At 41.4% G+C, this 25729-nt stretch overlaps 1 protein-coding gene across 6 annotated transcripts in view; it reads left to right on the top strand.

Moving 5' to 3' along the window:
* The window catches only part of GALNT8 (polypeptide N-acetylgalactosaminyltransferase 8), a 32120-nt gene extending 6773 nt beyond the window's left edge, over positions 1-25347 (top strand). The window contains exons 3-11 of one of the 6 annotated variants that reach the window (XM_007527840.2): positions 8470-8636; positions 10463-10646; positions 11349-11546; positions 12778-12892; positions 14599-14784; positions 15957-16094; positions 16611-16706; positions 17738-17905; positions 24879-25347. In XM_007527840.2, the coding sequence (XP_007527902.1) occupies positions 8470-8636; positions 10463-10646; positions 11349-11546; positions 12778-12892; positions 14599-14784; positions 15957-16094; positions 16611-16706; positions 17738-17905; positions 24879-25028 (1402 nt within the window). In that variant the 3' untranslated portion in view covers positions 25029-25347. Of the gene's footprint in view, positions 1-8469; positions 8637-10432; positions 10647-11348; positions 11547-12777; positions 12893-14553; positions 14785-15956; positions 16095-16610; positions 16707-17737; positions 17906-24878 lie in introns of all 6 variants that reach the window. The other 5 variants (XM_060190913.1, XM_060190914.1, XM_060190912.1 and 2 more) reach the window with 5 other exon arrangements.
* Positions 25348-25729: the final 382 nt, after the last annotated feature.

Raw genomic sequence — 25729 nt, 5'->3', positions numbered from 1 at the left:
GAAAAGGAGAAAAGCCCTGTGCAAGTCCCAAGGAAGTTAATAGTCCTCCTTGCTCCTTTGGTACTTTCCTCAATCTGTGTGGATTCCTCTTTGTTATTCATTCTATTTTGAATAGTCTCCTCTATTTCCTCTTCTTCACATTGTTTTTCTCCTTCCACCTCTCCCATCCTCCTTTAATTTTATTTTTAGATAGAGACAGAAATGCATACAGTAAAAACTTCCTTCAACACAGTGGGTGCTAGGCTCAAATGTGGGTTGCACACATGGCAAAGCTGCACATTATTCAACTGAGCTAATACTAGGGACTGGTTGGTAGTGCACTAGGTTGAATGTATATGTGCAATGTGCAAAGACCCTGGTTCAAGTCCCTGGTCCCAGCCTGCAGGGGAATACTTCATAAGTGGTGAAGAGTGCTGCAGGTATCTTTCATTTTCTCTCCCTCACTGTCTCCCATTGCCCTCTCAATTTCTCTCTGTTCTATCAAATAAAATTAGTAATAGTAAGATTGCCAGGTGAGATAATTCACTGGGCCACAAGTTTTTTAAATAATAGTTTTATTGAGATATGATTCACACACCATTAATCTTTCAGTGTAGCATTAATGGTTTTTAATATATTCAAAAAGTTGTCCACCATCACCACAATCAATGTCAAGGCATTTTTATCACTTCTAAAGGAACCTCATATCCATTAAGTCATTCTGCAGAACTCATCTGCCCAAAGCTGTCATCCCCAGGGAATCACTGAATCTACATTGTTGTTTTTTATATATACTTTTTAAAATTTGTGACAGACCTCTCATAAAATGGGGTCATAATATGGGGTCTTTTGTGACTGGATCCCCCCACCTATTAACACAGTATTTTCAAGTGTTATTCATGTCACAACAGGTCACAGTACTACATTCCTCTTGCTAGATATGATTCCATTGTACAGACTGGCTCCATTTCATCGCTCATCAGTTCATCAGGGGACAGACATTAGGGCTATGCCAGCTGTGGGCCTATTATGAATAATGAAAAGCATCTCTTTATTTTTCCTGGTTATTGCCTATGACTAGATGTTTTGGGTCATTTGACAACTCCATAGTTAAACTTTGAGAAACTGCCAGACTCTTTGGGAAGGTGATGACATAATTTTACATTCCCCATAGCAGTTGGTGAGAGCCTGACTTTTCCATATCCTCACCAATGTTTATCATTTGTTTGACAATAACCATCGGAGTGGGTATGGAGTGATATCTCAATGTGGTTTTTCTTTCAGTTTACCTAATGACTAATGATGCACAACATCTTTCCATGCCCTTATTGGCCAGTAATAGATCTTCTCTGGAGAAATGTCTCTTTAGATGCTTTCTATTCTTTTTTTTTTTTGATGCTTTCTATTCTTTTTTAAATTTATTTATTTATCCCCTTTTGTTGCCCTTGTTGTTTTCTTGTTGTAGTTATTGTTGTTGTCATCGTTGTTGGATAGGACAGAGAGAAATGGAGAAAGATGGGGGAAGGCAGAGAGAGGGAGGGAAAGATAGACACCTGCAGACCTGCTTCACCACTTGTGAAGCAACTCCCCTGCAGGTGGGGAGCTGGGGGCTCGAACTGGGATCCTTACGCCGGTCCTTGCGCTTTGCGCCACCTGCGCTTAACTCGCTGCGCTACAGCCCGACTCCCGATGCTTTCTATTCTTAAACATTGGTATAAACTTGCTATTACATTATGATATATATTGCAAATATTTGTGCACATACACACACACACACACACACACACATACACACACACACCAGATACAAATGCTTATCAGACATGCAATTTACAAATGTCTTTCATTATGTGTGGGTTGTCTTTTTTTACTTTCTTGAGGATCTTTGAAGCATGGAGGTTTCAAATTTTGAGTATGTCTAATTTATTTCATTTTGTGTTGGTTTCATTTTTGGTGTCACAACTAAGAAACCACAGTTTAATAGCAAGACATAAATATTTAAGTCTATGGTTTATTCTAACTGTTTTCTAGTTTTAGTTTTATATTTAGGTGTTATGAAAATTTTAAATTAATTTTTGAACATGGTATGACATACCAACTTTATTCTTTTGCATGTGACCATTCATTTGTCCTTGCACTCTTGTTGAAGAGACTAGTCTTTCTGTAATGAATTGTCTTGATACCCTTGTCAATATATGATGACCATAAATGTGACTATTCATGGTATACAAGTCTGTCTGTCTTTATGCATAACATACTGTCGTGATAATTATATGTTTGCAGAAAGCTTTAAAATCAAGAAGCATGACTATTTCACCTTTTTCCTTCAAGCTGGTTATTCTGGGACTTTAAATTTCTATATGAATTTTAGCTTGTCAGTTTCTGTAAAGAAAACAATTTTTATAATTTTTATATTGTATATGCATATTAATTTTGGGAGGTATTACCAGTATTCCAGTTCATGAAAAATATTTCCATTTTACTTAGGCTTTCTTTAACTTTCCTCAACAATGTTCTGGGTTTCCAGATTTTATATTTCGTACTTCTTTTGTCAAATTTGTTCTTAAATATTTTTTTAAAAACTTGTTTATCTTACAAAAAATAGAGTTGTAAGAAAAGATATTTTGTTTGGTTCCTAATTATAGGGTAAATATTAAAATATTTCAACATTAATTATGCTGTGGGCTTTTGTAGATATCCCATATCAAATATACCATTATATTTTAGGTAGTTTAGTGATTCTTTTATTATTTTTTTAGACTTATGATGGTATGTTAACTTGTCAAATAATTTTTTCTGCATTTATGGAGATAATATGTTTTTGCTAATTATCAAATGATTATATTGCATTAATTGATTTTATGTTGTCAAACTAATCTCTTGGTATAAGTGTTCACAAACATAGTATATAATTAATTCTTTATTGGTTTGATAATTGGTTTCTCAAGGATTCTATAGTCTCTACTTAAGAGGTTTTGGTAAATATGAAGCCAATATTACTCTCACACTAAAAATAAATACATCATAAGAAAATAAATTTATACATAGTATCCATTATGCATATAGATGTAATAAATTCTCAACAAGTACTAGCAAACTGAACCTAACAACATAGAAATAGGAGCACATATCAAAAGTTAGTCAGATTTAAGCCAAGAATGTAATGCCTAGTTAACTTCTGAAAAATCAGCCAACATAATGCATCCTCTTAACTGCATAAAGAACAAAAAAATCACACTATCATATCTATAGACACAGAGTATAACAATTGACACAACTCAATACCATTTATTATTGTTTTTTGATAAGACAAAGAGAAATTAAGAGAGAAGGGGAGATAGATTGGGGAAAGAGAGACACCTGCAGCTTCATCATTCATGAAACTTCTCCTACAGGTAGAGACTAAAAACTTGCACCCAGATCTTTGCAAACGGTAATGTGTGCATTCAGTAGGGTGCACCACCACCTGCATCCTCAATACCCTTTAATGATAATAGTACAGCGAATAAAGGGGACTTTCCCAATGTAATACAAGGTATCTTAAAAAAAAATGATAGCTAGCATCCTAATGTTGAAAGACTGAAATATATCCTCATATATTTTAAAACAAAAATAAATATCTCTGACTTTGTCAGTTATATCCATCATTTTCGTAAAGTCTAGACATGAAGGGGCCAGGTGGTGGTGCACCTGATTAAGTGCACGTGTTACCATGTACAAGGATCCAAATTCAAGCCCCCCTTCCCCCCTGCCATCCCCATCTGTAGGGGGGAAATTTCACAAGGGGTGAAGCAGTGCTGCAGGTGTTTCTCTCTCTATTTCCCTTACCTACCTCTCAGTTTCTCTGTCCTATCAAAACCAATTAATTAAAAGATTCTAGCCATGATAATCAGGCAAGGAGAAGAATAAATAGAATATATTCAGTTTGGGATAGAAGAAGAAAAACTGTATTTATAGACTACATGAACTGTAAGAAACTCTTTAAAAAAATCTCCATTAGAATCTTTCAGAACTTCAAATAACTGATCATAGCCTGTATATAGGATCAATACCCAAAATTCAACTATGCTTTGGAGATTCGTAACAATTCACAAAGCAACTTAAGAAAATAATCCTATCGGTTTATAAAGCAAAAGAGAAAAGTGTTTGAGCAAAAAATTCAACCATAAAATTCACACTTGAAAATGGAAAAATACAAATAATTGGTTAGGAAATTCAAGACTGAAGAGTGGGAGGGCGGTTGAGGGCTAGAACATATACTGTGCATGTGCAGGGTTCTGGCACTGTACACAATGACAGAGCAGTGCTTCTCTCTTTCTTTAACAAAGAGATACTAAATATTTAATATTTTCAGTTATAGTGCTTAATTTTGTTCAAAATGCCAGTTGTCTCTGGGTTGATCTACAATTTTTATCAAAATACCAGCTGGATTTTGGGAAAAATTGACAAGTGGTGCCAAAATTCACAAACCAAAGCATCACGCAAAAGAACGAGATTATAGGACTTACACTTTCCTGATTTTTCTGTTTGTGGTCAGCCGATTCTTAACAAGGGTGCAGTGGCAGGGTGATTTATAATAAGAATTAGATCCTTGATCTTTTCCTCTGTTTCTGAAAGAGTACCCCAAATTTTTAAAGCTTTCTATTCATTACAAACTATTTTTCAATCATATATAAGTTTATAGCAATGATAAAGCTTTTAGAAAACACCAAAGAATATGTATGGACTTGGCTTGATGCCACAGGGACCAATCCTGTTATTGGAAAACACACACACACACACACACACACACACACATACACACACACAGCCCTCTTGGGAGAGGAATCCGGAAGCAGATTTGATCTCTAATGATCAATGATTTAATAAATTATGCCCATATAATGAGGCCCCATAAAAATGACAAGATTAGGAAATCAAGATTAATTAGGATATTAGGGTTAATAGAGTTTTCAAGTTAGTGATTTAATATTGATTTACAAAATTAAAGGATAACAGGGGTATAAGTTCACAGTTTCCACCACAAGAGTTCCATGTTTCCCACGGTCACAGGTGTGAGTTGACTATTATTTCTTTTTATTTATTTATTTACTTATTTTCCCTTTTGTTGCCCTTGTTGTTTAACATTGCTGTGGCTATTGATGTCATTGTTGTTTGATAGGACAGAGAGAAATGGAGAAAGGAGGGGAAGACAGAGAGGGGGAGAGAAAGACAGACACCTGCAGACCTGCTTTACCACCTGTGAAGCGACTCCCCTGCAGGTGGGGAGTCGGAGGCTCAAACCGGGATCTTTACACCGGTCCTTGCGCTTCATGCCACATGCACTTAACCCACTGTGCCGCCTCCCGACTCCCAAGTTGACTATTATTTCTGTAACTATCTGTTTATATTTATATATAGTTCCCTATTTTTTTCTCTGGTCCTTCTTTCTCTTCCTTTCTAAGTCACAGCTACATCTATTAATACTTCCAAATGGCCTTCTTTTTTGCCTCTTCTAGCTTTGGGTTCTGATGGAATTAGAGTTCAGAGCCCTCTGGTCATCTTCCCCTATCATTTTCCCCTACTTTGGGAGTATGGACCAACATTCCTTAAGGGGTGCAGAAGGTGGGAGGTCTGGCTTCTGTAATTGCTTCTCCAGTGGACATGGACATTGGCAGATTGATCCATACCCCCAGCCTATTTATTTCTTTTTAAATTTTTTTATTAGTTATTTAATGTTGATTTACAAAATTACAAGATAACAGAGGTACAACTCCACACCATTCCCACCACTAGAGTTCTGGATCCCCAACCCCTCCATTGTAAGCTACAGCAGTTCTCCTAATGTTGCAGATATGGGTCAACAATTATTTCTACAACTATCTATCTATTTGTATATATTTGGCTTGTTTTTTTTAATGTGGGTCCCATGTTCTCTTCCTTTCCAAGTCATACATACACCTATTATTACATGCAAATGTCCCTCCCTCTTTCCTCCTTTCTCTCCAGTTCTTGATGGAGTTAGAGTTCAGAGCACTCTGGTCATCTTCCCCTGGGAGTATTGATCAAAATTATTTTTAGGGTGCAAAAGATGAGAGTTTTGGCTTCTGTAATTGCTTTTCCACTGGATACGGGCATTAGCAGGTCAATCCATACCCGCAGCCTGTTTTCATCTTTCCCTAGTGGGGTAAGGTTCTGGAGAGGTGAGGTCCCAGTACACATTGGTGAGGTTGTCTGCCCAGGGAAGTCAGGATGGAATCATGGTAGCATCTGCAACTTGGTGACTGAAAAGTGATATGATAAAAAGCAGGGCAAAGGGATTAATGAACAGAAACCAAAAAAGTAGGAACAGAGCAAATGAAATTAGGGATCTTAGGGTGAAAAGAAGCTAAGAAATCCATTCTAGGCATGTTCCAAGGGGTCCATAACTATTGTAGTTTGATAGCTTGAGTTTGATAGCTGAAATGGAGTTAGACACAGATATTGTCTGAGAAGATGGTGTCAGAGTAGAGAAAAGGACTTTCTAGTAGTGTAGGGCTCTGGAGAAGTGAGGTCCCAGAACATACTGGTGAGGTTGTCTGCCCAGGGAAATCAGGACGGAATCATAGTAACAGTTGCAATTTGGTGACTGAAAAGTGGTAAGATATAAAACAAGACAAAGTGTTTAATAAACAGGAACCAAAAATGAAGAATAGAAATGAAATTAGGGTTCTTGGGGTAGAAAGAAGCCAAGAAGTCTATTTTAGGTATGTTACAGTGGGCCTATGACTTTAATAATTTTTTTTTTTTTGCCTAAGCTTGCTAGATCCCTCTCTCCACCATCACTGTTTACTTACATCGAGAACATTATCATAAGAACTCTTGTGGGCCTCTCAAGGACCCTATCCTCACTTTTACACAGGTTCCTGTGCTAAATGTGAATATATATGTGCTCTAGGTCACATCAGTGGGGTAAATAGTTAATTGTATTTATATACTTCATTTAAGTCTCGGAGATGCTTTCTGCCACAATTCAGATTTCTAGTTCTATTCTTAACCCTCACACCAACTTCCTAGAGAATATTTTTAGGCCAAGTGTGCAGTCTTAAACTAGTAGGGTCCTACATCCCACTCCTGCTGGCTCTCGTGTGGGTGGTTCTCAGCTAGAAAGGTAAACTACCGAATTTCTCATCACCAGTTAAAGAGAATGCGTGAAAAGAAAGAAACTCGGGGAGGATTCTGGTACGAAGACACTCGCTTATTGGGGGGTGGGTTTGGGTTGATATAGAAGGCTAGACAAAGAACAGTTTTCACATACGTCAGAATTTACAGGTTTCTTAAAAGTCAGCATGCCCCTCTGGTAGGGGGCTGGTATGACAAGAGTTGATACATAAAGATCAATACAATTAGTCTCCTGATGCAGGCATTTGAGAGAAGAATAGGGGTTGAACCAGTAAAGTGAGATAGAGAAAGAAGAACAAGGCTTTAAAGACATCAAAAGGGCTACAGGAAATAAGGTCTTGGGAGCTTTTCACTTGTCTGGTGTCAGGAGTGTGTGACAGGATGTGTTCTTCCTTTGTGATCAAAAGGTGAAGTGGAATGTATGAATTTTGAGTGAGTGCAACCATTTGGCTGACAGCAGGGATATAGGCTCTTTGTGAAGCGGGAGTCTTACAGAGGCAAGCTGCGTCTGATAGACTTTTCTCTCTTGGCTCATCTCTATGGAGAGAGGTTAACAAGAGAGGTGTCTTTTCAGACCTCCATCCGTGAAGATGGGGGGAGCTTCCCTAAGCTCTACCAAACTTCCACATAGTTCCCCACACTCCCACTGTCTGTGGGACCCCTCAGGATCTTGCCCTGTGTTTTCCATCTTTCTATCATGGTAAAGTGAAAGTTAGTGTCACAGATGGCTGAAAGTCTAAGAACATGGGGGTGACTGGAGGCAGTGACAGAAAGATCTCTAGTAAGGCAGCTAATATGAGGATGGGGGAGAGATAGGAGTTTGACTGGGAATGTTCACATGGAAATGTCTCCTGAAGATAAAAAAAATAAGGAATGGTCTTATCCTCATAATAAAAATTTAAGTTTAATAAGAAATCTTGCTACTGTGATAAACAATTGAGAATTTCTCTTTCTCATGAATATGGGTGACTAGTAAATTGATAAATGCCATCATGTAAAGGAGTAGATAGGATGGTATGTATAAGTCATTTTAAAAAGTAAGATGGTGACTGGGGAGGTAGCCCAGTGGCATTATCCACGACTTGCATGCAAAGGGCCTGAGTTGGGATGGGGAAATACCTCAGCTGGAAAGTGTGCTGCCCAGCATGACCCAGCTTCCAGCCCAGCCCCCACTGCATTGAAAGATGGCTTCAGTGTTCTGGTCTCTTTCATTCTCTCTCTGTCTCTCTGATCTCTGTCTCTACTTGAGACTATGTGGTGGAATGATGCTCTGGCTCTCATTTACTCTTGTCATTGACAAATGAATCAGTTAAAGCAATAATATGGCTATAAAATGGTTTCTTATTGTAGATGCCTTCAAAAAAGATACCCCTCTCAACTCCCATCCCTCGGCGTCATTCTTATATTCATGAACGAAGCTCTGTCCGTCATACAGCGCGCCATCACCAGCATCATTAACCGGACTCCCTCTCAGCTGTTGAAAGAGATCATCTTGGTGGATGACTTTAGCTCAAATGGTGAGCGACTTGGCCAAGGGATCATAGTAAGCATGAGCAGCAATGGACTGTGTCAGGCTGAAAAGAGGTTTTAGTTTAGAGCTTAGTATACTTTTTTCTTCTCCTTTGGAATTACTTCCTGAGGGCATATTTGTCTGTTTATTTTTAATTATTTCTATTTATATAAAAGGAGCATTGACAAAGCCATAGGATAAGAGGGGTACAACTCCACACAGTTCCCACCACCAGAACTGTATCCCATCCCCTCCCCTGATAGCTTTCCTATTCTTTAACCCTCTGGGAGTATGGACCCAAGGTCATTGTGGGATGCAGAAGGTGGAAGGTCTGGCTTCTGTAATTACTTTCCCGCTGAACATGGGTGTGACAGGTTGAGCCATACTCCCAGCCTGCTGAGGGTGTATTTGTACTGCACACATTCTTCTCAAAGTCAAGGCTGGTTCAAGCCCAAAGTCTGCACTTAAAGGGAGGAAAGTTCATGCAGGTGTCTCTCTGTCTTACACCCTCTATAGAAATAGCTTTCAGTAGCAGAGGAATTGTCCTGCAGGTACTGGGCCCCCATAATAATCCCGGTTGGGGAGAAAAGGGAACAACCTGGTAGTAGAGGTCTGTCCTCACATGTTCCCCTTTAGATGAGTCGCTTCACTGGCATCAGGTCATACGTTTCGAGTGTCAAGATCTAATTCAGGTTTTTCAAATTATGTTGGTATGCTTCTAATTCTGCTTCTAAAACCCCTTCTGTTTCATTGGTTTAATCCCCCCCCCCTGCTTAATGCTGTATTCTATTTACATAACCACCTGTCTGCAGGGCATTGGTTTAATCCTCACTGGTTCACGATGTCTTTTTGCTCCACCCCCTCTCGTAGTACACCCTGATTTGCACCAGTCACTTTTCGCTGCACTGTCTCCATGTCACATCCTGTTTCCACCCTACCTGGCCAGTATATATAAAAGGACAGGATTGTGATTATATATAGTTTAGTTTAGATGGCTTAGATTGTGCTCAGTTCCACATGAATAAAGAGATACTGCGTACAGCTCAGCCATGAATCCCTGGTTGTCTGTCTCCCACCCACAAAGCTAGTCTGGCATAATGGCACCCTGAACAGAGACTGGCAAAATTACATACCTGTAAGGATCCTGTATTGTCTCAATTTTAGGCAAGTTCACATTGACAATGGTCTGTTGAGTTTCTACTATATGCTAGGCATTATGCAGGAATGAAGATGCCAGCTAGCAATTTCAAGCAGTTCCCATATTAGCTGATGAGGCAAGGCATCCCTTGAAGAGTGGAAACCAAAGGGGTAGAATGGAAACCAAAGGGTAGAATGAATAAAAGAATAAAGGTATAGACTGAGCTTATAAAATAGAAGAGAGAGGAAAGAAAAACCCTACAAACAATCTGAAATAGTAGATTTATTTATATAACTTCTCCTTTAGAAGATGACAAAGAGATTAGGCTGGCCATTTTATTCCAATTGGTCCTCCAGTAGGTAAAAAACACTTTAAATTTTAAAAAAATATTTATTTTTCCATTTTGTTGCCCTTGTTGCTTTCTTATTGTAGTTATTATTGTTGTTATTGATGTCATCGTTGTTGGATTGGACAGAAATGGAGAGGAGGGGAAGACAGAAAGGGGGAGAGAAAGGTAGACACCTGCAGACCTGCTTCACACTTGTGAAGCGGCTCGCCTGCAGGTGGGGAGCTGGGGGCTCGAACCGGTATCCTTATGCCAGTCCTTGTGCTTTGCTCCATGTGCTCTTAACCTGCTGCGCTGCTGCCCAATTCCCTGCACTCAGAATTTCTATCGGTGTTCGTTTGGTTGGCAGGAGAACTAAAAGCAATATTGGATGAAAAAATTAAGCTTTACAACCAGAAGTACCCAGGTCTACTGAGAATAGTACGACACACACAGAGAAAAGGTCTTGCTCAGGCACGCAACACCGGCAGAGAAGTCGCCACGGCTGATGTGGTCGCCATCTTGGATGCTCATATAGAAGTAAATGTTGGGTGGTAAGCCACCAGGAGGCTTTTGTACATGTACTAAGTACAGTTTAAGCTATTGTGAAAACAGGGAAAGTCAAAACTATCACCTCAAACAAAGGGAAGCTCCAAGGACAGAATATGTTTGCTCAGAGGTACTGATTGGCTAAAGGCAGTGTAGTCTGGTGCTAGAGATAAAAAATAATGGGAGCTCAGTGTCTTTACAACTAAATCTCACTCTGACTTTACCAGATACCTGTGGTTTTTATTAAGTCACTTTTCCTAAGTAGAATTTACATCCTAAGCTGTAAAGTAAACAGACTATCTTTTGGTAAATCTTGAGAGGTTTTTTTTTTTTCCCCAGTTCCAAAATTACATGATACAAAGAGAGTTATTTGGAGCTCTGGGAGAATCAAACAGTAAGAGACATCATCATTTTGGGGAGAGGAAGACTCAGGAGATAAATTGACAGAATATTCATGGTCCTAGTTCACAGTGGCTTGGACTGGTTTTGGAGTAACCATTTCAAATTTGCTCTTAACATGCATTAGCTTCTAGTAGTCCTAGCTCTCTCAAAATCTATGGAGATTCCTTGGATCCTGGAAAGTCTTATCATCTAGTAGAATCCAAGTGAAGGTGTGTGATGTGAGGGCAAGGTGATTGGAGTAGTTTTGCTCATTTCTGTTGCTTTCCATCCTATCTAACTTGAGTTTGTTACACACACACTTCTAGGGCAGAACCAATCTTGGCTAGGATTCAGGAAGACCGCACTGTGATTGTGTCTCCCGTGTTTGACAACATTAGATTTGACACCTTCCAGTTTTATAAGTATAATTTGGGAGTTGATGGATTTAACTGGGAGCTATGGTGCCGTTATGATTCACTGCCAAAGGCCTGGATTGATCTACGAGATGTCACTGCTCCAGTGAAGTAAGTCTCTGAACACGTTCACAGGCACTTGGACCTCATGCTTGAGAGTTCAATGTTTTATCCACTGCCCACCTCCCAGACCATGACAGGCACTTGGTTAGCATATGAATAATGAAGAGGAGGAGGCAATGAGGGGGGCTGGGTAATGACAAACCCAGCTGAGCATACACGTTACCATGCACAAGGATCAGGGCTCACTACCTGAAAGGGGGAATCTTCCCAGGCGGTGAAGCAAGTACTGTAGGTTTCTCTCTGTCTCTCTGACTCTATCTTCCCCTCTTATTAAATAAAAAGAAAAGGAAAAAGTAGCCATCAGGAGCAGCAGTTTCATCATGCAGACACAGCCCCAGCAGTAACCTTGGTGGCAATTAGGAAAATGAATGAATGAATGAATAAATAAGAGACAGTGAGAATGATGGGAAAAATGGAAGGGATAGGACAGAAGTTCCACTCTAGAATATAAAGGCCTGATGGTGTGATGATCATGTTTAACATTTATACAGTAGACTAGTGAAATAGCTCCCTTGGATAGTATGCTACTTTGTCATGTGCACAACCCAAGTCTGAGCCTGGCCCTCTCATAGGAGGAAGCTTTAGAACTATGGTCTCGGTCTTTCTCTGTCTCTCTCTCTATCATTCTCTAGCTGTCTAAAAAAGTATGAAACAATACTATGTTCCAGACACTAACTATTGTGACATGTTGATAGGGTGGGCTTTACTTGGATTTTTCTAGTTTTACAGATAAGGTAACTGAGGCACAGGTTCTGTGAGTTGTTTACCATTGGTGGTAGTTATGGGAAAGAGTAGGAGTCTGACAGGAGATGGTGTGAAGGGTAAGAGACAAAGAGAAAGAGAGATGATCCAAGATAAGAAATCACATCATTTTGTGTTACTTAGAGGTTTTCAAATAAAGGAAAGCGTATAATGCTTTAGAAAACAACTAGATCGCCTTAAGCATTTTTGGGGGGCAACAGAGTGGGGATACTATGACTGAAAAAGTATACTTTTGATACTGAAATGATACTGAAAAAGTATCATTTCAGTATAATTAGACACTGGTTTTAATAGTAAGGAGGAGAGGGGAGAGAAGTTAGCATATACTTAGCATTCCCTGAGGATTTAGGGAAAAATCTTCAGGATAAGAAATTTGGATAGAGTTTGGAAAGCCAACCCGCCATTTTCTTCCTACCTCTCACTGTTGTACTGACATCCCTTTTTGTGTGTTCTACAGGAGTCCTTCCATCATGGGTATCTTGGCTGCCAACCGGCTCTTCTTGGGTGAGATCGGATCACTGGATGGTGGGATGCTGGTCTATGGAGGAGAGAACGTGGAACTTGGTTTGAGGGTGGGTACCTTTCCTTTCTCATTATGAGACAAAGTTCAAGGGGAAATAATAGGAGGATAGTAGGAAAGATGCCACAGCATGGATGCTTCTTCCAACATGGCAAGGGTCAGGCTCAAATCTGAGTTGCATACATGGCAAAGCTGTGCACTTAACCAAGTCCTGAAGATGACCCCAGATATGTAGGGACCAGGGTTTCTCTACTCTACCTATAGATTTGGTGGGAACCTTAATTTCTTCTTACCTTATCAGACACATTTGTATCTTTCTCTGCTCTCCTTTTCCACATTTAAACTGCCTCTATCTGTTTCCATTTCCTGACCTCCAAGTGAAAATGTCATTTCTGTTTTCACACAAAAAAAATCATCTTAATATTTTGTGGATGAATCCACCCCTCCTGGCAGCCATTTTTCATTATTGCTATTATTTATGATTATTTAAGAGAGAGAAATTGAGAAGAGCTGGGAAAGGGAGAAAGAAAGGGTGAGAGACTGATACTGGCAGACCTGCTTCACTGCTCATGAAACTTCTCGCCCCACTGAGGAGTTGAGGTTTAAAACTGTGTCCTTGGGCCTAGTAACATATGCACTCAACTAGGTGTACCTCACCCTGTCCTTATGATTTCTTTCTTTCTTTCTTTCTTTCTTTCTTTCTTTCTTTCTTTCTTTCTTTTTATAATTTATATATTTATTTCTGAGAAAGTTAGGAGGAGAAAAAGAACCAGACATCACTCTGGTACATGTGGTGCTGGGATTGAACTCAGGACCTCATGCTTAAGAGTCCGATGTTTTATCCACTGTGCCACCTCCTGTACCACATGACTTATTTTTTTATATATTATTATAGAAAAGTGGGGAATTTTGGCAACAGTTCATTCTTTTTCCTTTTCATAGATAAAAGATTCAGCCATTTCTAGGCACCTTGGCTTGTATTTATATGTGAGGGCCAGCATGAAGATGAGAGAGAGAGAGAGAGACAGAGAGAGAGAGAGAAAGGAGAGGTCATGGGACACCAAAGTCAGTAAGATTCCCCTCAAGGCAGGAAGAAATCTTTCAGGAATATAGCTTTTTTTTTTTTTTTTTTTTTGGAGAGAAGGGAGCAGGGCAGCCCCTCCTTTGTTCTGCTTAGGAGGTAGAATTCCTAGTACTGTCTGAGTGGGAGAGAAGCAGTTTGGTAGGCTTCTTTTTAAGGGTTGGAGGTTTAGGTAAGTAGGTCAGGAGGCAATGTAGAGATGGGAGTCAGAGTCTAGATTGAAGTTCTTTCAGAAATGGTTTCAGGGCTGGGTGGTTGTGCAACTGATTGAGCAGACATGTTAACAATGTGCAAGGGCCTGGGTTCAAACTTGCACTCCCCTCCCTCCCCCCATCCCTACCTCCAGAAGGTGGGGGGGGGAGCTCCATGAGTGGTGAAGCAGTACTACAGGTATCACTCTTCCTCACTTTCCTTCTGTTTCTCCCTTTCCTCTCAATTTCTTTTTGCCCTATTTCACAACAACGATATTAATAAATGAAAGAAAAGGGAAAAGTATGCACTGAGAATGTTGAATTTGTCATGCAGACAGTGAACCCCAGCAATGAATCTGAATCTTGTGGCAAAAATGTATCAATAGTTCAGAATGGTATCTTGGACTCAACACAGCTGTGCTTCTCTTCCTTGTGAACTAGGGGACCCAGCCTGCCCAGATGTTCCCTTCTCTCACTCCCTTGCAGGTGTGGCTGTGTGGAGGGAGAATTGAGATCCTGCCTTGCTCTCGAGTTGCCCACCTAGAAAGACACCACAAACCTTATGCCTTGAATCTAAGTATGACCTTGAGGCGCAATGCCGTGCGGGTGGCAGAGATCTGGATGGATGAACACAAGAGTATGGTGTACTTGGCTTGGAATTTACCTCTCCAGGTGGGTCATGACAGTGAACAGAAACAGGGAAGGGTGAAGGAGAGGAGGTGGTGAGAATGTCGGGGACTGGGAAGAGAGAACAAACTGTAAGCCCTAAGGAGACCTAAGAACACAGTCCTCATAGTGTGGCACGAATGACACAGGATACGTGTTGCCATTCCGTGTTCTGGGCACTTGTTAATTGTCAGGACTTTCTATGGTGTAGGTTTTGCTTTTATTATTCTAAGATTATAGGTGAGGAGGCTGTTGCAGATTGTAGAAATGGACTTATTTAAGCTAATACAGGTGCAAAGTTGTAGAGATAGGATGCACAACAAGCTATTTTCTGAACTGCAGCATACTCCTTATTCACCATCTCTACTGGGGAATTTCCATTGGGGGAAGGGCTGAACATGAGGGATGCACTGACTTAGAAGGACTTAAACTCAGCAGGTGAAGTGTGGCTTGGTTGGAGCAGGCACTGCACTACTGCTGGATGCACAAGGAAAAGGTGGACCTCGGCAAAGGCCTTGTTAATTTCCTGAACTTCCTAAGGCCCATGTTGGTATGCTGAATTCTGGTTCAGAGATATAGCTCTGTGACTTTTTCTTAATGTCATTGTGGCTTCACTACTCTGAGCTGACTTTTTCAGATAAGATGGACAGATGGATAGATAGATTATAGACAGACAGTCAGTCAGTCATACAGACAGACAGACAGATGATAGACCATAGCACAGAAGCTTTCTCTCTTGTGGTGACACAAACCTAGGTGATACACATGGCAAAGCAGGGGGCATCACCCGGGGGAGCCATTCTTCTAGCCTGGTTCAAGCATTCTCTTATTTTGATTCCCCATGGATCTCACTTCCAGAAAAATCTCTGACTTCTGCATCTTGCTGCCAGCATGTTCCTTTTGAAGCTCTTTGCTCGTCAGAGGAGTGTGCTGTGCTTTATTGATATATATATATATAATCTCAAGAAATAGCAGTTTGTATTGACTAGTTAATGGTGAGAAATAACCCCAAGTGACCATACCATAAGTCCTAGGGCTTAAAAGCTATTCTCCTTCTCTAGAAAACTATAAATAGTGAAGACTGCCTTAGAAAAATACCCAATTTCCTCATGCATTTTCTTTAGTCTTTAGTGAAATCCTAGAGCAAGACACAGAGCCATTTCATGGTCTCTTTACAGAATTCTGGAATCAATTATGGAAACATTTCATCCCGAGTGGCACTCCGCAAGAACCTGAAATGCAAAACATTTGACTGGTATCTGGAAAACATCTATCCCAGGTTGAAGCCTATCCACAGCATTGTGGGCTATGGAAGGGTATGTGTCATCGGAGCATGTTTCAGATTGTGAATGTTGACTGTAAGGCAGACTGGAATAACATGACTGCCTAGAAAATGGATTTCAACACTTGTCCTACCCAAAATTCCCTTTCTACCTCCTGCCTCTTGGCTTTTCACCTCTGAGCTACTTAGTTTCCTTTTGTCTCTGGAAAACAAGTCCTCATCTCTGCTCCTTCTGTCTACCTCTGCTCCCTTTTGCAAAAAGAGCCCTTGTTCTGTCACTCGGGAAATTTAACCTCCTCCTCTCCCAACCCCAACATGGTGATAGTATCCTTATGTATATACTCTGCGATGGTCTAAGGGTGAGTGTCCCACAAATTGGCCTCTGTGGTATTTGTTTCCTGGTGTTTATATCATGGAATTGAACCCAACCCCCTACTTCCTCTTGGATGATTCCTCTGGTGCCCTTGGAGTCCTGCAGAAAATGCCTGCCTTGGGGGGATTCCACAGATTACTTTTGCTGCCTCTTTCCAACACTGTTGTCTGTTTTCAGATGAAAAACCCACTGGATGAAAATGTCTGTCTGGATCAGGGGCCTGTCCCAGGATACAGCCCTATACTGCATTACTGTCATAGTTACAGATCGCAGGTACCACCCTTCACCCTCCTGGCTCTGGCAGGCGGCACCTGTGTGGGACAGGCCCTGGTCACCTTTGCCACGTTTAGTGCAGGAACTAGATGGGGAGGAGGCAGGAGTGGAACATCATGTGTAGTGGGTTAGGTCGAACTCATATTTGTGCTTGTAACTCAACACTGTCAAGTTCACCCAGAAAGGTATGGAAAGGTCATTCTACTTTGAGTGCAGAAAGGGCAGATAAGGGAGTTGTCACTGGCTTCATTCATTCTCCATAGTGATGTCTCCCATCCCTCCCACTGACCCCTCCATCTTCCCAATGCCACTTATATGCCCCAGAAGATGGGCAGGTTATATTATGGTAATTTATTCTGTAGTGAAGGAAACAGAAGGCTAGATGGATGTCCTTCCATGGGCTGGAAGAGATCTGACACCTGAGAATATTCACATCTCTCTTGTTACTTTTTATTATTTTTTTAATCAGCTATGGCTTATTTTGGTATGGGGGATTGAACCTGGGACTTTGAATCCTCAAGCATGAAAATCCTTTTGGATAGCCAGCATGCTGTCTCCTAGCCTCTTTCTTATTACTTTGAATAGTGTCCTAACAGGAGCTTTTTGAGGCATGCAGCATAGAGAGCCTCTCCATTTGACAAACATGCACCCAGGACACAAGAGGATTCAGCTTGTCAAGGCAGTGCCTGAGATTTTGGAGTTTCCTTAGCAAGCCCATAACTGAGCGATAATTTCTAAAGTGCAAGTATGTATTTTTGTCTTCAAAAACAAGCTTCCTCAACCATGCAAGCTGTGATTCTGTTGGAGCCCTTTGGAAGGGAGGAGAAGCTAGACCTCCTTTCTCACGATCTTTCCCCACAATCCAGTTGGTGTTGGGGAGCAAGAAGCAGAGGCAACACCTTCTTACCATGGAAGGTTCAGTGCTCCCCTGTGGTGATGGAGTGTGTTCTAAGACGATTCTTTCATGCCTTTAGTAGGGTTCTAGGGCTTCCCAGTCTACATCCTTGACAAATCTGTTTGTTCATTTTTAGAATGTCTACTACCACCTGACCGGGGAGTTTTATGTGGGACCACTGATTTCAGAGAGAACCATTGATGACCACTGTTTGACAGACCCTGGGCTAGGGAAGAACCCCACCTTAGAGCCATGTTCCAAGGCAGCCAGAAAGAAAAAGCACATATATTGGGATTTCAAACCAGTAGGTCACATGCTTAAAATCATTATTATTGGGGAGTCGGGCTGTAGCACAGCGGGTTAAGCGCAGGTGGCGCAAAGCACAAGGACCGGCATAAGGATCCCGGTTCAAACCCCGGCTCCCCACCTGCAGGGGAGTCGCTTCACAGATGGTGAAGCAGGTCTGCAGGTGTCTATCTTTCTCTCATCCTCTCTGTCTTCCCCTCCTCTCTCCATTTCTCTCTGTCCTATCCAACAATGACAACAACAATAATAACTACAACAATAAAACAACAAGGGCAACAAAAGGGAATAAATAAATAAAAATAAATATTTAAAAAAATTAAAATCATTATTATTATCTTTTTTTTTCTTCTACCAGGGACTCAGTGCCTGCATGGTTCCACTCTTCCTGTGGTCATTGTTTCCTTCCTTCCCCCTTTTTTTTTTAAATTTGAGAAATGTTGTTAAAGGAAGCAACAAGTTAAAATGATAAACATATAGACTTATAGGAAAAGTCATGACACTTATTTTTTGTGTGTGTAGAATATCATAGAAAGGCATGTCATGACTTTTCTGACAGTCAATACTATTTTTAAAAATAAAATAAACACCATATCCCCCTCCCAAATCTCCTGGAAATTAAAGATGTGACTTCATTTAAATGATGGCATCCTGATCATTTTGAAGGTTGCCTTTCCAGGAGGATTTGAGAAGACTGGTTTCTTAGCTGCCTGAACTTGTTAACAGAATACAGAGTTTGACTGGGTGTGAAATCTGGAGCTGCAAGGCATCTAGGAAATTCTTTTCACCACTCAGTGTACAAACTGGCTCCCTTTTCATGGTCACCATGTCAAGAACTCAGAAAGCTAACAGGCAATCTGACCACCTGATCGGGGAGTTTTAACTCAATTATTCTGAGTGTTTGTCACAGATTCCTTCCTTCCTTCTTCCCACTTTCTTCTCTCTCTCTCTCTCTCTCTCTCTCTCTCTCTCTCTCTCTTCTTTAGACAGAGGCAGACAGAGAGAGAGAGAGAAGAGAGAGAAGCTATAGCACTGAAGTTTCCTTCAATGCAGTAGAGGTCAGGTTTTAAGTTGAGTTGCACATGTGGTAAAGCAGCATAGTATCCAAATGAACTATTTTGTTGACCCTTACAATGCTTTCAGAAATGAGAGTAACATTTTTAAAATTTATCTGATTACTTGATTGCCATCATGGTTATCACTGGGGCTTGGTGCCTACATGATGAATCCACTGCTCCCAATGGCATTTATTTTTACTTTTCTTTCTTTTACTTAATAGGACAGAGAGAAGTTGAGAGGGGGAGGAGGATATAGAAAGGAAAAGAGCAAGATAGACATCTGCAACACTTTTTCACCACTTGTGAAATGTCCCTTCTGCAGGTGGGGTCTAGGGGATCAAACCCAATTCCTTGCACATGGAACACACAGCATGTGCTCTACCAGGTACACCGTTGCCTGGCCTGAGAATAACATTCAATTCAGCTCTGGCTTATGGTGGTGCTGGGGACTGAACCTGCAACCTTTGGAGCCTTAGGCATGAAAGTCTTTTTGAATAGCCATTATGCTATCTCCTGAGCTACCTAGCCATTATGCTACCTAGCCCTTAGATTTCTTTTCTGTACTGTTTATTCTTCAAAAATTCAAAATCTATGCTCATTCTACTAAAAATAAAATGGTCAAAAGTAGTTTCTAGATTCAAAAGGGATTGTGGCCTCTGGAAGGGGGCTGGCACCAGCAGAGATGAGAAGAACCCCAGTTTGAAGCGTTCAGACTGAATTGAGATATCTGGATGTTGAGAAGAAGTGCACTGAGTAGAAAGTTGAGGTACAGCTGGAATAAGAAGGAATTTAGGCAAAGGCCACTGGTCACAAATCTAGATGGAGTGACAGCTGGGGACATACTGGGTGTCTCCAGGAGATGTAATGAGGAAAACGACCTCTGTGGTCAGGTTGAGAGACTAGGCAGAGAACTCTAACTGAATGCTCTCACACTGTGTATGTGGGGGGTCACAGTTGTAGAAAGTAGTTTAACTTTATCTACATAGGAATGAATTCTGCACAGGCAGTGATGCACCCAGTTGAGCTCACACATTACCATGAGCAAGGACCCGGGACTGAGTCCCTGCTCCCCATCTGTATGAGTGGTGAAGCAGGTTTGCAGTTGACTCTTTGTCTCTCTCCCTATGTCTCCCTCCCCTCTCAATGTCTCTCTGTCCTATCAACACAAATACAAAGAAAATAAAAAAGGAGTAAGTACTGACACTAATCAGGACCTCCAAACTATCTACTTTTTAAGGCACTAAATCTCTTTTTAGGGTGACCTCTTAATGAAATGACTACTATAGAATTTAGGTCAAGATTAATATAGAAAAAATTAATATCATAAAAACTGACTAGCCACTGGTAGGGGAGTTTGTGCTCATCCCTTGAAATGAATTCAAACTTACTTTCATAAAGTACATTTTTGGTGGCTGGGTACACTGGTTAGGTATACACTGGTTAGGGCACATACACCATACATAAGGACTCTGGTTCGAGCCCCTGCTCCCCACTTGCAAAGGGGACACTTCAGGAGTGGTGAAGTAGGTCTGCTGGTATCTCTTGTTCTCTCTTCCTCTTCCTCTCAACTTCTCTCTGTCTTATCAAATAAAATAGAAAGAAAAAATAGCTACCAGGGCAAGGGCTGGGCAGTGGTGCACCCAGTTAAGCACACATAGTACAAAGTGCATGGGCCCAGGTTTGAGCACCTGGCTCCCCACCTGCAAGGGGAAGCTTCACAAGTGACAAAGCAGGCTTGCAGGTGTCTATCTCTCTCCCTCTCTGTCTTCCTCTCCTCTCTCAATTTCTGCCCTATCCAGTAAAAAAGAAAAAGTAGCCACCGGGAGCAGTGGATTCATAATGCCAGTACTGAGTCCCAGTGATAACCCTGGAGCGGAGAAAAAAAAATATTAAGGAAAAATAGCCACCAGGAGTGGTGGATTCATAGTGCCTGCACTGAGTCCCTGTGGTAACTCTGATGGTAATGAGAGAAAGAAACATTTCTCTGAGTGTTTATTTCTTTTGTAAATCTGAAAAAAAGAAATAACAATACTGGCAATCTTAAACAACAACCTTAAACACTGGCAGGTAGCATCTCCAAATAAAAACCAAATAAAAAAATTTGTAAGGAGGGTTGGGGACACAGCATAATTATGCAGAAGACTCTTATACCTGAGGTTCCAAGGTCCCAGATTCAATCCACAATAAACCAGAGCTGAGCAGCCCTCTGGTTTCTCTCCCCTCCCTCCCTCCCTCCATTCCTCCCTCTCTCCCTCCCTCCTTCCCTCCTTCCATCCTTCTTTATCCTCCTTCCTTCTCAATTTCTCTTTGTCTTATCAAAGAAAAATGATGAGTTTTTGGCAGGGGCCGGGTGATGGCACACCTGGTTGAGTGCACATGTTATAATGTGCAAACATCCAGGTTCAAGCCTTGAAGCAGGTCTGTAGGTATCTCAATGTCTCTCTCCCTCCTACTTCCCTCTCTATTTCTGGCTGTCTCTATCCAATAAATAAATAAATAAATAAAGATGATTTTTTTTAGTGATTAAAAGATAAAATATTTTATTCCTCAAAAAATAAAAGTATCATAACACAGGTGATTGGGGAAGCTACTATAGATAAAGACCAGATAAATAGCAAACTATTTGAGGTATCACAATATTAAATTATTCCTTTTATATGTTAGACTAATAAAAGTACTTTGGTGTTATGGCAGTTAACAAAGACATATAATTCAGATACTGATAACACTGGTTGATATCTTTAGAGTGCAAAACTTTTATAACTTCATTGGTAAGGTGGGATTTTTTTCTTTTTTATTTAAGAAAGGATTAATTAACAAAACCATAGGGTAGGAGGAGTACAACTCCACACAATTCCCACCACCCAATCTCCATATCCCACCCCCTCCCCTGATAGCTTTCCCATTCTCCATCCCTCTGGGAGCATGGACTCAGGGTCATTGTGGGTTGCAGAAGGTGGAAGGTCTGGCTTCTGTAATTGCTTCCCTGCTGAACATGGGCGTTGATTGGTCGATACATACTCCCAGTCTGCCTCTCTCTTTCCCTAGTAGGGTGGGTCTCTGGGGAAATGGAGCTCCTGGATACATTGGTGGGGTCTTCAGTCCAGGGAAGCCTGGCCAGCATCCTGATGACATCTGGAACCTGATGACTAAAAAGAGAGTTAACATACAAAGCCAAACAAATTGTTGAGCAATCATGGACCCAAAGGTTGGAATAGTGGAGAGGAAGTGTTAGGGGGATACTCACTGCAAACTCTAGTGTACTTCTACTTTCAGGTATATATTTTGCAGTAGTTTATGGATACGTGTGAACATAATGCTCTCTCTCACAGAAACGGGTGTATATCTAGGTTTTGGGACTTTGTTAGAAAGTGAACCACCTGAGATGGAATTAGAGTATACTATGAAAGGAAAGGTCTCACCCAAGTAATGAAGCTGATGGGTTGTCATTCAACACCTGGAGTCTCTGGACACAGTCTGAGCTGAAGCATGTTGAGGTGGCAATCGTTGTGTTGGTTAGGTTGTGATCGGCAGATGCAATATTATTTGATATGGATTGGGAGAGGCATGTGGGAAAGTGGGCCCTATCCAAGGGTTCCAGGACTGGGGGAAGTAGAGGCTCTATAGTGAAGATGTGAGGTTCCTGCTGTCTTAGGGTTCAAAAAAGACAATGGATAGTTAATGTTATTATCACATTAATTGGTAATTGGGTTAACTTTGAAAAGTCCTTTTGTTAGGGTTTGCTGTATAGTACCCAGTATCTTGTGTATAGCTGTGCTATTGGTTGCTTCTGATCTACTTGGTCTAGGCTTTTGAGAGAGTCTGCATAGCAAACACACAGCCTGTATATTAAAAAGATTAAGTTTGTGTTTTGAAAAACTTCGAGACAATTAATTTTCCCTCTCTCATATTAACTAGTGGTTTATATGACTACATTTTACTAGGAGTGTACATAAACACCATTCCCACCACCAAAAGACTGTGACCCATCCCTCCCACCCACTCCCACCCCCCACTGTCCCAGGAAGCTGCATGTCTACCCCTCACCACTGGGTTTTTACTTTGGTGCCCTACTTACAATTTGGTCAGGTCCTGCTTTTAGTTTCTCTTTCAGATCTTCTTACTCAACTTCTGTTGATGAGTGGGATCATCCCATACTCATCTTTATCTTTCTGATTTAGCTCACTTAACATAATTCCTTCTAGCTCTGTCCAAGATGGGTCAGAGAAGGTGGGTTCATTGTTCTTGATAGCTGCATAGTATTCCATTGTGTATATATACCACAGCTTTCTCAGCCACTCATCTCTTGTTGGGCACCTGGGTTGCTTCCAGGTTTTAGCTATTATGAATTGTGCTGCTATGAACATAGGATAACACAACTCTTTTTGGTTGGGTGTTATGGAGTCCTTGGGGTATAACCCCAGGAGAGGAATTACTGGATCATATGGAAGGTCCATGTCTAGCCTTCTGAGAGTTTTCCAGACTGCTCTCCACAGAGGCTGGACCAATTTACATTCCCACCAGCAATGTAAAAGGGTTCCTCTGTCCCTACAACCTCTCCAGCATTTGTTGCTGCTGTCCTTTTTGATGTATGCCATTCTTACAGGAGTGAGGTGGTATTTTAGTGTTGTCTTAATTTGCATTTCTCTGACAATCAATGACCTAGAGCAGTTATTCATATGTTTGTTAGCCTTTTGGACCTCCTCTGTAGTGAATGTTTTGTTCATATCCTCTGCCCATTTTTGGATGGGGTCATTTGCTTTTTTGGTGCTAAGTTTGCTGAGCTCTTTATGTATTTTGGTGATTAGTTTCTTGTCTGATGTATGGCATGTGAAGATCTTCTCCCATTCTGTGAGGGGTCTCTTTGTTTGTGTGATAGTTTCTTTGGATGTGCAGAAGCTTTTCAATTTGAAGTAGTCCCATTGGTTTGTTTCTGCTTTAGTCTTCCTTGCAATTGGGTTTGATTCATCAAAGATGTCCTTGAGGTGTAGGTGGGAAACTGTTTTACCAATGTTTTCCTCTGAGAAAATCCCCACACATATGGACATCTAATCTTTGATAAGGGGGCCCAAAGGATTAAATGGAAAAAGGAGGCTCTCTTCAATAAATGGTTCTGGGAAAACTGGGTTGTAACATGCAGAAGAATGAAATTGAACCACTTTATCTCACCAGAAACAAAAATCAACTCCAAATGGATCAAAGACCTAGATGTCAGACCAGAAACAATCAAAGATGATTTAAAAAAAAATTGTTGGCCTGACCACTGATTTATGATACTGTAACATTCCAGTAGCACATTTCACACCTCTGTAAGTCTAAGAGCCTGATCATCCCCACCACCAAAATTCCATTGCCATCACTACCAAAATGACCCCTTTATACACTCTTCCTACCCTTTCCTTTTCCCCTCTGGCCACCACCATATTTTTACTGAGCCTAAATCGTACTCATTTTTCTGCATTATTAACCCATTTTGTAGATGAAGAATTAGAGACTGAGAGAGGTTAAGAGATTTGTCCAAGGCTATTAGGTATGCATGTGCTAGAGTCTCCATCCAGACCTGAGCTTTGAAACCTGAAAGGTCAATCTTACTCCCAGATATGTTATTGGCATGCATGGGGAGGGGAGAGCAGGCACTGGATGATTTGCTCTTGCATTTCCTTCCTGGCTAGTTTGCAAAAGATCAGTGGCACGCCTGGTTCAGTGCATCTGTTACAGGGACCCAGGTTCAAGCCTCTGTTCCCCACCTGCAGGGGAGAAGCTTCATGAGTGGTGAAGCAGGACTGCAGGTGTTTGTCTTTCTTTCTCCCTTTCTATCTTCCCTGCCCCTCTCAAATTCTGAGCTTTGGCAGGGAGAACAGCAGCAGCAGGATGCAATGCTGGAGTATTTCAATACCTTCTCTCTTTCCGGTCCAGGGAGGAGCCGTCATCAACAGAGACACCAGCCGATGTCTGGAGATCACAAAAGACAACAAAGGTTTCTCCACACTTGTCCTCCGGGCCTGCACTGTGCAAGTGTGGACCATACAACATACTGTTGGGAACTGGGGTGCAAGGGACACTTAGTAATCCTCAATCAGCCTGGAATTCAACATCAAGTGGGAGAGGGTGAGAGGAACAAGGTGTGTGTTTGTGTCTGTGTTTTCTGTGACATCAGCCTCCCACGCACACACATGGGAGGGGAGCCAGTGGCCTGGCTGAACAGGCCACTGTGGGAACCTTGATGCTCCAGCTCCTGGAGCTCCTTGGAACAGCCTGATAGACATCACACACCATTTGTGGAAACTCTAGAAGTGACCATCATCACCTGGCTCTCACATAGGGAGAGAACTGGAGGGTGGAGGTTTGTCATTGAAATCTGTCAATCTGTCCTCATTCTTGGCAACTGATGTCACTGCCTGCTTCATGGCTCCTCCCCCTCAGCCATCAGAGACTCCTCTGGCTACTTGGTCTGTACCACAGGAAAGGCTGTGTCACTGGCAGGGCAGCTGCAGAGCAGCTATGCAGGTGACACCAGGCCCCTCTGACTGCTTCTTGCACAGAAAGATGCAATCAGTAACTGGCCTTCAGCACCCCTCTGTGTATGCCCTTCACGCCCCCCACACCCAGCAGTTTTGTTTGGATTTCCTGATATGTCCCATTCCAAGGAGATTCCAGGGGCTGAGAGCAGGAGACAAGATACCTCAACAGACCACAGATCTGCAAGGGACTGTGCTTAGGGGAGTGGGTGGTGGTGCATCTGGTTAAGTGCACAGATTGCAGTGTGC

The sequence above is a fragment of the Erinaceus europaeus genome, chromosome 4, assembly GCF_950295315.1.
Source record: "Erinaceus europaeus chromosome 4, mEriEur2.1, whole genome shotgun sequence".
NCBI lineage: Eukaryota > Metazoa > Chordata > Mammalia > Eulipotyphla > Erinaceidae > Erinaceus > Erinaceus europaeus.
The sequence above is the reverse complement of the archived record's forward strand: the minus strand, read 5'-3'. Positions and strand labels throughout refer to the sequence as shown.